This window comes from Gopherus flavomarginatus, chromosome 7, assembly GCF_025201925.1.
Source record: "Gopherus flavomarginatus isolate rGopFla2 chromosome 7, rGopFla2.mat.asm, whole genome shotgun sequence".
NCBI lineage: Eukaryota > Metazoa > Chordata > Testudines > Testudinidae > Gopherus > Gopherus flavomarginatus.
In genome coordinates, this window is record NC_066623.1 from 104,628,289 (window position 1) to 104,640,528 (window position 12,240).

General features: G+C 39.2%; 1 protein-coding gene across 2 annotated transcripts in view; it reads left to right on the forward strand.

Moving 5' to 3' along the window:
* GLIS1 (GLIS family zinc finger 1) overlaps positions 1-12,240 on the forward strand; it is a 287,616-nt gene that overhangs the window by 121,083 nt on the left and 154,293 nt on the right. For both annotated transcript variants that reach the window (XM_050962313.1, XM_050962311.1), the window contains exon 2: positions 5,784-5,982. In XM_050962313.1, the coding sequence (XP_050818270.1) occupies positions 5,784-5,982 (199 nt within the window). The remainder of the gene's footprint in view (positions 1-5,783; positions 5,983-12,240) is intronic.

The following is a 12,240-nucleotide window of genomic DNA, read 5'->3' on the forward strand; positions in this document are numbered from 1 at the left end:
CTAAATTACGCTGGTGTAAATTAGACTAACTCTATTTAAGGCAGTGAAATTGCTTCTGTCTATGATGGTGTAACTAAGTTCAGAATCTGGCCAGCTGTATTCAGAGGCAATTCCTCTCTAATTTAGGTTTGCTGCTGGAAGAAGATGATACTTTTAATGTCATTACTTGTCATTACTTGTTGTGTCAGCTGCCATATGGTTGGCACGTTTTTAAAGATGCCATTGTGCAAAGGTGACCCGATATGAGATTACGTTAGACAGTCTGTTCCGAGCCCAAGTTAACAAATCTACAAGGTACTTTGTGTAGATAAACATACGGCAGGTTGGCTGAAATTCTAACATGCATAATTTTGTGGATTTGGCTTTTGAGTACTCACCTTTTTTATGCAGGGAACGAGGGGAAAGAGTTTCATGATTTGACAGCTATTGGAAAAGATAATTGTTTTTGACAGCATGTGGATAGTGTTAATGTTATTCTAGGAAATCTCCCTCTTCAAACAAATCAATATCACTGTTTTCTGATGTGTTGCTACAGGTTAGTACTGCTGAATTCTGGATAGAAGCTTCAAGTTTCTGTGTTCTGATAATATGATAAAATTGTTAAAATACATTTTTAGAAAGTCCTTAATGAATTTCAGACTTGTATCATCCAGAGACTGAAAAAGAAAGAGCGGCTGCTTTTATTACTGGTCAAGTATAAGTGAAAAAAACATAAAAGACAATTGATCGTATCCAGGATATAAAGAACACATTCAATGGATATTCTGTAGCCAACATCTTACTTTCAGCCAGTAAAATAAGTAATGACTCATGGCTAAGATTTCAGGAACCAGGGCTAGGATGTCATAGGAGGGATATATTTCCCAGCTTTGCCATTATATCTGGGAGGTGTGGCTTTTAAAGATGCACGGAAAGTTCTTCCCAAGAAAAATTTTCGGTATTTTTAAACACTTAATACATAAGACTATATGCAAATTAATAACAGAGTCTGATTATGCCCTTGTTTTGGTGATGCCTCATGCTCCCATTCTCCTCCATGGTCCCTGGGCTACATCTCCCATGGTGCACCATGGCCTCCCCTCTTCCTGAGGTACGGTGGTGCATCATGGGAGTTCCGTGACTACAGTGCATCATGAGAGATGTAGTCCAGCTGGGGAGCCCAGCCGTTTGATCAGAATGGGCCAAGAGACACCCAAACTACAATTCCCATGAGGTAACTTAGCAGCATTTCCAAATCAAAACTTTTGGCCTAATGTTTCTGGATGAAACTTTTTAGTTTTCAGACTGAAAAAAAAACACTTTTCAATTTTTGGATTTTTTTTTAATGAAAAGTCAAAATTGTCCTCAGAAAGCAGATACTTTTCTTTCTCTCTCTCTCTCTCTCTCTCTCTCTCACACACACACACGCACATGCACACATGCACACACACACACACTTGAGTCAAAAACCCATGGAAAATTTTCAGCAATGTCTAGCGCTGACAACTCTGATTTCAGTAAACGGGAGTAACACCACTGATGTAAGTGAAAGGAAAATCAGTCTTTACTTGACAGCTCAGCCTTATGTAACATGAATAGAGAGAGAAAGTGGGTGACTTATTTTGGAGATATAGTGATAGTAGAGTTTAGAAGTTTTAAAGCTGAATGGCAAATACTTTGTACAAAGGCTTATGTCCTTTTTTTGCTTTTTATTATGGCCAGAAAGTTCTTCTCCCATCATCTGCCAATTTTTTCCTTCACTTGTTTCTTCCCTGAGCAATATCAGGAATGTCAAGCCTGGCATTCCCTAATTGAAAGGATAGGGGTTGAATCTTTAACAAAGTTCTGATTTCCCCCAAAATGTAAGTTAGTCATTGAAGTGAAATAGGTGTTTACAGAGTAAACAAACAACATTGTTTAAAACAGTGTGACTAAAAACCTCTTCCCCTCTCAAGATCTCAGGTTTGATTTTCTTGACTCTTGTATTGCCATCTTTTTCACTATTTCTCCAGTTATCAGAGAGTCTTCCAGGCAGAAAAGATGTGGATTTTCAAAGTTTACCTCCAAGATTTACCTGCCTTCCATAGTCTGGAAAGCCAATGATTATCCCCTCTCTTATATTCACTAGAGCCCTGAACCTGGTCCCATTTAAATTCCATTGACAGCAACTCAGTGTCCCGCCATACATTCTGATGGCACAGGGGGCAGCCATCTTCCTGGTGGGTAGCATAGTTTCTGTCCCATTGGAAACATGGAAAAGGAAAGACATCTTTGTTAAGCAGAGCTTCACAGTCAAAAGCTGTAGGGAAATGGTGGCCGTTTTAACAGAGAACCAGCCTGTGGCTTTGATCCAACAAAGGGAAAGGGCAGCCATTTTGAAAAACTGCAGAACTTCATATATTCACTGTTAATTACCTTTACCTCATGAAAAGATTTATAAATGCTATATACCATGATATTCCTGATACTGTCACAACAGATGGCTAATAAGGTAAATGTGAATGTTAGAATGTATGTAAGTATGAAAGAATGATATAAATTGTGTATAAAGGTTTACATAGAGGTAATTCCACTTAAGTATATGTAAATGAGAGAAGATCTGGCTCATTTCACTGAATTGTTCCTGATTATGTGCGCGCGCGCACGCACGCACACACACACACACACACCTTAGTTTGCAGAATGGGTATTTTGCAAATGTTTCTTTGGCAGAAAGGATTGTTTTAACATTTTCAAGAAATATGTTCAATTAGCAGCAATAACCCAAATTAGGATGGTATGTTAACTTCAGAAAAAATGTGTACTTGATGTTCACATACTTTTCATGCCCCAAAACTGCAGTGGACGTGAAAATCAGGCCTTTATGCTTGGAACCATCTCTAAACTTTCTTCACAGTTCCAGACCTGTGTGCCAACCTCTTAGAAGTGGTTATTTCTATTACACTATAGTCAGTGCATGATGAATACCATTTCTTTTGCCATACCATTTTCAGTGACATTTTAAAGTGTGAATTGCCACATATGGACCATTTGTTCCACCTTATGAGTCAAAACCCTACGTTGGAAAATTGGCATGTTACAGACTGTGTGACACAGGATATGTCTAAACTGCAAGATGGGAGGGTCCCAGAGCTCAGGCTGCAGTCTGAACCAGAATGGCTACACTGAAATTAAATAGCCCCTCAGCCTGAACCGCATAAGGCCAAATCAGCTGGCAAGGGTGAGCTGTGGGTGTCTAATTGCAATGTAGACATACCCTGAGACTTGGTGGAGTCATGTCGCAGTCACACTTTCTGTAATGATACTGAAAATGGTTTTGTTTAATCTGCAATAACACAAACTGTTTTCAGCTCTAGTTCAGGAAGATCTATTGCTGACAGCCATTCTTTGCAATGGGTCAGTTTCCAAATATAGATGTGGCTAATAAAAGGAAATGTTTTAAAATATTTTACTGTAACACAAACACATTTTCAGATCAAAGCTCCAGTCCTACTCTGCACAAGCAAGACTCCATTTGATTTTTCCTGCATCAGGACTGCAGGATCAGGCCTTTGGCTGCAAACTGCAAAATAGTGGGCTCCACAAAGATCTGTACGTACAAAATGACGGGGGGTCTAAATTAGCTGTTACCACTCAAGAAAGAGATCTTGGAGTCATTGTGGATAGTTCTGTGAAAACATCTGCCGAGTGTGCAGTGGCAGTCAAAAAAGCTAATAGAATATTAGGAACCATTAGGAAAGGGACAGATAATATCATAATGCCACTATATAAATTATGGTACTCCTATACCTTGAATACTGCGTGCAGTTCTGGTTGTCCTATCTCAGAAAAAATATATTACAATTGGGAAAAGTATAAAGAAGGGCAATAAAAATGAGTAGGGATATAGAACAGCTTCCAGATGAGGAGAGAGAAAAAGACTGGGACTGTTCAGCTTAGAAAAGAGACAGCTAATGGGCGAATATGGTAGAGATCTATAAAATCATGAATGGTGTAGAGAAAGTGAATCTGGAAGTGTTATTTAACCATCATATAATACAAGAACCAGGAGTCACCCACAGAAAGTAATAGGCAGCACATTTAAAATAAACATAAAGAAGTACTGGTACTTCTTCACGCAATGCATAGTCCATCCGTGGAACTTGTTGCTAGGGAATGTTGTGAAGGCCAAAAGTATAACTTGATTCAAAAACAAATTAAATACCTTTATGGAGGATAAGTCCATCAATGGCTATTAACCAAGATGGTCAGGGCTGCAGCCCTGTGCTCTGGGTATCACTAATCCTCTGATTGCTGGAAGCTGGGACTGGAGGACGGGATGGATCACTCGATAATTACCCTGTTCTGCTCATTCCCTCTGAAGTATCTGGCACTGGCCACTGTCAGAAGACAAGATACTGGGCTAGATGGACCATTGATCTGACCAAATATGGACATACTTATGATCTAGTATTTTAAAGGCATAGCCCATGTGCAATAAGCGTATCATGATAAATATCTATAGTGATTTTTTTTTGTAGCTAGCAATTTAAGGCCCTTTCTATTCTGCAAATGTTTTCCCACATGCTTAACTTTTAGCTCATGAGTAATCCTATTAAAGTCAATGGAATTACTCACATATTTAAATTTAAGCATGTGTGTTGGTGTTTTCAGGCTCGGGATCTAAGTCCTAGGCTATATCTTGCCATCTATTTTTAAACACATCTATCTTTTTTGGATCTATGCATCTAACGTCCATGGATAGATTTGAAAATGTATCTAGAATTCTTTTTCTTAAAATGATTGCTGTATCTTTGGTCTATTTCCCTCATCTTTTGGTGTAAGAGTGAAATTAAATATGTGCCAGATCTAGCCATAGCAGAATAAGAATATAGAAAAATAATATATTATTTTGAAAATATGAATAAACTTAAACACATGGAAAATATTTATTTTTTCCCCATTTTTCATGAGAAAATAAACTAGAATCTCCTCACTAATGCCCTGATCCTTCATATACTAAGGGCATGCTAGTACAGGAAAGTTTTGGCACGTATGCATGTCTGTACAGGAAAGTTTTACCAGTATAATTATACTGCTACAGTTAAAACAATATAGTTAGACTGATATAACTCACTATGTGGACACTCTTATTCTGTTATTAAAGTGGCTTTTTTGGTTTAGCTTACAAGTGACATAAGCTAAACCAAAATAATTAAACAAAAAGGCACTCAGGTCATGTTAAGTGTATCTACATGGGGAATTATGCTGCTGTAACTTTATCAGTTTTAAATCACACCTTAGTTTTCACATCTTACACCAGTATAACTTTCCTGTTTAGACAAAAAAATAAAGACTTCAATTAGACTGCAGAAGACCCTTGCATTAATATTGTTCCCATTAATTTCACTAATAGAAAAAAACCCAACAACTAATCCCACCAAAATAAATGAATAAACCCCAAAACAAAACTAACCAAACAAAAAATGTAGGAAACGCTGCCTCCTGCTGCCCCCAAAAAATGTAGAAGAAAAGGAACCTATCAGGTTTTTTTTTTTTAAAGCTAACATATGAAGTGAAAAACAGCCTCATCTTTAAAAAGAGGAACAAGAGCAATACGTTCTGGACACTAATTCCTTTGGAATTAGTTCTTGGTTCATTGTGAAACCCTTAACATTCTTTGCTGTTGCAATTATAATGCTTTCATGAGAGGAGACAAAAGTGGGAATAACTGAGAATGATAACTGATATAGCAACATCCATGGGTAGAAACTTATGGTTATTTTCTCTCTCTCTCTCTCTCTCTTTTTTAATTTATTTAACAGTGAATGGTGGATACGGCCACTGTAATTTGATCTCCGAGAAGAAGAACATCATGGACATGGAGATGACAAATAGCTCAGTACCTGTCTGTAGACAGAGTCTGCTCATCCACACAGGAAATCCACTTACCCGAGACCACCCGTTATCTCGTGAGAGATTGCTACATGTTGGTCACTTGAATTTAACACACTCAGATACCAGGTATTGTTCCTGTTTTTGTTGCTTTATATACCTTTCCGTTTTGAAGTCCTTCATTGCTATAATCTTTTTTTCCCAGTAGCAACCTTTTTCCCAGTAACAACCAGGATTTGGACATGGGTTCTGCCTTCATTGGGCCTGGTTCAGTGGCCTGATGTGAATGCCAGTGTTGGATGATCTCTTTGGCTTTTGCCTCATCTTGTCATTCCATCTGGGGCAACCATTTAATCTCCCCTTCTAAACAACTAATTCCATTACCCATTAGCAGCTGTCATTGACAGTACCTTACTGCTGGGCCTGAGGCATGGCCTTTCTGTGCAGATGCACTCATACTGCTCCATGATCCTACCACTAGGTGATCACTCTAAAGGCAGTGGCATCCTTCACTTTTGGAGTTTAAGTATGTCTTCTCTGTGAGTACGATCCCAGCATCCACTGAAATGAATGATAGTTTGCCAGTGACTTAAATAGAAAGAAAACTGCCTGCTCTCCCTCCTCACTACCCATGATGCTTTCAAGTTCCAGCCAGGGAAATAAGGATAGTAGAATCACTCCCAAATTGGAGTCTTCCATGTGGCAGTCTGGCATGCCACCATTAAACCTCCAGGAAGTGTGTGCCACTCTCATTTCTACAGTGTTTACTTTAACAAACAGAGCGAAATGTTCTCACAGAGCACCATATCCTTGGTATTTGCTTTTAAGGCTATAATGTAAAAATCTGGGCTCTGGTTTTGATATATGCACCGCTCTTAGATTCTGTTCATGGCAGACCCCTACTTAAACATTTGCTATAAATTAATTATACGAAAATGTAGAACTCTTTTTTTTGTGGTGTTGTTACAAATTTAACATTACTAGATTTTAAACAAATACCCTAAACAGACATCCATTGTGAATAGAAGCCTGCTCTGAATTAAAATCTGTCCATCTATTTTAATTACAATGCTTTTTGGCAAAGCTTATGATATGGAATGATCTTGACCTTTTAGAAGAGATGCAGAAATAAAAAAACTCAATAAAGTTCAGCCTTTATCTTAAATATTTGGAATAATTGGTGCTTTCTGCCTGGAACCATCAAACCCAAATTTCCATAGACCCAGCAAGAAGAAATGTTGACTGTGTAACTAAGCCATGGAAATCTGGCTGTTTTTGATTTTGTTATACACGTTTATATGCATTGTTTTCCCTTTTTCTTTTACTAATGGGATGAGGATATCTGCATTTTCAGGAACAAAAGGCACATCAATGTGACAAGCAAGTGGTGAGAACTTTAAGGAAAAAAAGCAGATCATTTTCATGGCAAATAGCAAACATATTCTGCTGCTGATATTAAAACTTTTATACTTCAGCTGCATTTAACTCAGCTCTGTCCCAACCCTTTTATGTCTCGGTGCAGTGCTTGCAATTATCAGGCTGTTTTTATTCTGTCATTGAGGATAATTATGAAACAAAGATAATTAGGGCAGGAGAAAACAAAAGGAGAAGGAGAGGACCCTGCTTAGATCTTTTTGAAGCTTTTTGTAAAATCCATAATAGGGAAATGATAGATATCTCTATATTGGGGATCACAGTACCACACTCAGAAATATGAACTGCTTCCATCTCTGTCTGAGGGAAGATTCTCAGAACAACATAGAGGATTGTATGCAACAGAATATGAGATGGCTGCTATTACGATAAAGCAGCAGGTGATTAAAGTAATTCTCTTGTGTTTGTTTTACAACATTCTAAAATTGGCAGGTTTCACCATTTCCTGAGTAACTGTTTGGAAATGTTTGGAGAGCATCTTGAGGTACATTGTGGCTGCTCTCCATTCCTTCATGGACTATTTGTTTATACGGCCCATCATTCATCTTGCTGTCTGTTTGTTCCCACAGTTTTGATTTGTACAGGATTTGCAATGTAGTGTTCATGCCCTGCTTGGCTCTGTGAGCATGACAGACATACAGTAACTAATCCTTGCACAGTGAATACACCTGTCTTTCCTAACAGACACACTATATGGAGTCAAAGCTACTTCTTGTTATGAAAACAAAGACAGACAACATTTATTATTGTTACTATTCATTATTTACACAGTGCCATAGTTGTGCTTCTTTACAGACAAATACAAGAAGACAATGTCCTTACTCTGAAGAGTTAACAATCTAAGAGCCCAATTTGCATAGTGCCGAATGCTCTCACTTTCAGTGAAGTCAATGGGAGTAGAGGGTGCTCCGTGCCTTTCAGGACTGAGCCCTTTCTTGGACAGTGCCTGGACAAAAGAGGGTGGGAATGGATGTAACAAAATGTACCGTGGACAGCACTGACTGAACTTGGCGCTAGTCGCTCTGTCCAGCTCTGATGTCCAATGCATACATAAGGGGAAATACAAATTCTGACAAAGATTCTGGGTTAATCTTTGAATGACTAGTATGCGTGCAACCACAAAGAAAACCCAAACAAACTAATAACGGCACCCCCACCACAAGCTCAAAATCCTGCCAGGAATTCAGTGTTACGACCGGCTTCTGCTGTTTTTCTCAGCACATTGACGTTCGTTATCCCCATCAGCTCCCGCCCACCCTGTGTCATTTTCTCTCAGAAACTGTATTCCAGTGATGACTGCATTAATCCATGGATAATACCCCCTTCTCTTTCATCCCAAGCTCAATTAATAGCTTTTAAGTTATGCAACATAATTTCCACTACATAGTATTTGTAAATGAGATGTGTGTGTCATACTGTAAAAGTCCTAATACCTTCTTCACCACAATTGGCCTCTATGTACAGCTAATGTTGGTCATTTGTCAGATAATCCATTATCAGGCATGGAAAACTGTTCCTACATTTGTGTTCTTGTTTTTCTGTGTAAAAGCAGGGAAGGCAGCGGAGCAGCCAAAGAGCAAGTGTTGCAAAGGAAGGGCCCATAGTTGTATAGCAGCACAATATCCTCCAGCTTCTTAAAACTGTCAGTAGTCACAAAAGACTTGCTTGCAAGGTAAATTAAAGGCATGTACATTTGTTTAGCCAAAATCTCTGGATTATTTACTGTGGTGTTATTTTACTTTGAGGCTGTTTTTAAACTAAAACACTTCTGGCCTAGTGCTACTGTCCTTGCTCTCTGGCTCCAATTACAGTGTATGGAAGTATCTTTAGAAGTACCACTTCGCTCACCCCCACAGGACTGTAACATACTGTAGAAAGGCCTTGTTCCTTGTACAGTGTGCTGTAACATCCTGTGCAATTGGATTGTTGCTTAGAGTGAACATTTAAAGATGTGTCCAAACCTATATGTATTCTGCTGGGGAGGTCAACAGGAATTCCTCCACCTCCAAAATTCACCACCGCCCCCAGTTCCTATTGCATATCCCCTGTATCAAACCCACCCACTCTGCCCCATATTGTGTTCATTTTACTGTCCCTTCATCCTCCCCCCTTCATTTATTTGTTACATCCATGTTTGCATCAAATCATAGTCACTGGACAGTTGTTCTCAATCTATTTACCATTGTGGGCTGCATATACAGCTTTCTGTGTTATGTGGGCTGCATCCACACAATATATATATTCTACCTGTATGGCCCTGAGAATGTCACATGGGCCGCAGCTGTGTGCTGATTGGGCTGCAGGTTGAGAACCACTGCCCTGGACTGTGAGATCTCTGGGGCAAGGACGGTCTGTTTATCTGTTAGTACAATGCCTAGCACCATGTGACTCTAATCCCTTACTGACTCATCTTGAGGCTATCGCAGTACAAATGATAAATAATAACATCAGAAGGAGCTACCTAAAGAGCTGGTCTCCAGGAATCCTGTCCCTCCCAGGCCTGCTCAGTAGAACTACACCAATTCTGCTCCAGTTAGGGCCCCACAATGGCTGTGGAGACAGGGGCCCAGAGTTTACCCTAGAAGGGTGATGATACAATTCAATACAAATACACAGATACAATATACAATACAAATAAACACAGAAAATTTACACTAATGCAACTTTAAGGTTGAAAATGTCCACACCCAAACGCTGGGAAATGAAAATAATGCAGCTTCCTACAGCAATGTTAACTGACTCACGGGGGCATAATGTGTATAACATGGTGCATATATCTAGAAAGCTATAATTCTTATGAAGAATTCTGGTATGCAAATCTGCATCAGTAGCCAATATTTATATTTACATAAGCATGGACTCTGTGACACAAAGCTGGGTGGATGAGAAATGGGAATTCAGTCTTCCTTGATTGAAATCATTCACCCCAATGCTTCCTTTTGTTTCTTTTTAGAAATCACACTCTTTTTTACTCTTTATGCATTTCATACTCCATGTAATACAATGGTCTTCATCACAGAAACTACAGTCCTGATTCCGAGTAAGGCCGAGTCCTGGAAACTCCCATTGATTTCACTGGAAGATTTGGGAGCTTAGTGCCTCTTGGGATCAGTACTGTGTGCTGCAGGACCAATCACCATTATTAAGGTCACAAAAGGAAACTATCCCAATGCATACAAAAGATTGAAAGCATGGTAAGAGACCATTCTGGCTTAACTAGATCTTCAGCAAACTGAGGGCTTGGCTACACTCACACTTTACAGTGCTGCAACTGGGGTGTGAAAAAACACCCCCCTGAGCGCTGCAAGATACAGCGCTGTAAAGCGTCAGTGTAATCAGGGCAGCAGCGCTGGGAGCATGGCTCCCAGCGCTGCACGCTACACCCGTAAGGGATGTGGTTTACATGCAGCGCTGGGAGAGCTCTCTCCCAGCGCTGCTGCTCTGACTACACTCACACTTCAAAGCGCTGCTGCGGCAGCGCTTTGAAATTCCAAATGTAGCCATACCCTTTAACTCAAAAAAGTGTCATACAAGAAGTGGAAACTAGGTCAAATTACAAAGGATGAATATTTAAAAAAAAACCCAACGCAAGCATCTAAGGACAAAATTAGGAAGGCCAAGGTACAAAACAAGATTGAACTAGCTAGGGAGATAAAGGGTAACAAGAGAAATTTTACAAATACGTTAGAAGCAAAATGAAGAATAAGGACAGGAGAGAAAGACAGTAACAGAAAATGCAGCAATGACCAAAGCGTTAAATATATTTTTTGTTTCAGTTTTCACCGTAAAGATTAGAATGGAGGACTAATATAGCTAACGTCAGTATAAATGGGATAGGAGCTGAGGCTGCAATAGGGAAAGAACAAGTTAAGAATTATTCAGACAAGTTAGATGTCTTCAAATTGATAGGGGCTGATGAAATACATCCTAGAATACTTAAGGAACTGGCTGCAGAGATCTCTGAGCCATTAGCCATTATCTTTGAAGACTCATGGAGGAAGGGAGAGATCCCAGAGGACTGGAAAAGTGCAAATATAGTACATATCTATAAAAAGAGGAATAAGAACAGCCCAAGGAAATAAAAACCCAGTCAGCTTAACTTTGGTACCTGGAAAGATAATTATGCAAATAATCAATCAATCAGTTTGTAAGTACCTAGAGGATAAGAAGGTGACAGTCAGCATGGATTTGTCATGAACAAATCTTGTCAAACCAACCTAACATCCCTCTTTGATAAGGTAACAAGCCTTGTGGATGGGGGGAAGCAGTAGATGTGATATATCTTAACTTTTTAATAAGGCTATTGATACTGTCTCACATTACCTTCTCCTAAGCAACCTAAGAAAACAGTCTAGACAAACCTACTATAAGGTGGTTGTACAACTGATTGGAAACCAAACTCAGAATGTAGTTATCAGTGGTTCAAAATGAAGCTGGAAAGGGCTTATTCAGTGGGGTCCCATAGGGATCTGACCTGGATCCAATTCTATTCAATATCTTTTATAATGATTTGGCTAATGGCGGAGAGAGTATACTTAAGTTTGTGGATGATACCAAGTGGGGAGGAGTTGCAAGTGCTTTGGAGGACAGATATAGAATTCAAAATGATCATGACAAACTGAAGAAATGACCTGAAATAAACAGGATGAAATTCAATAGGGACAAATGCAAAGCACTACACTTAAGAAGCAATAATCCATTGTGCAAATATAAAATGGTAAATGACTTCCTAGGAAGGAGTACTACAGAAAAGGATCTGGGGTTATAATGGATCACAAACTAGACAGGAGTCAACAATGTAATACTGTTTTTAAAAAAGCGAACATCATTCTGGGGTGTATTAGCAGGAGTGTTGTAAACAAGACACAAGAAGTAATTCTTCCACTCTACTCAGCACTGATAAGGCCTAACTGGAATACTGTGTCCAGTTCTGAGCACCGCACTTTTGGAATG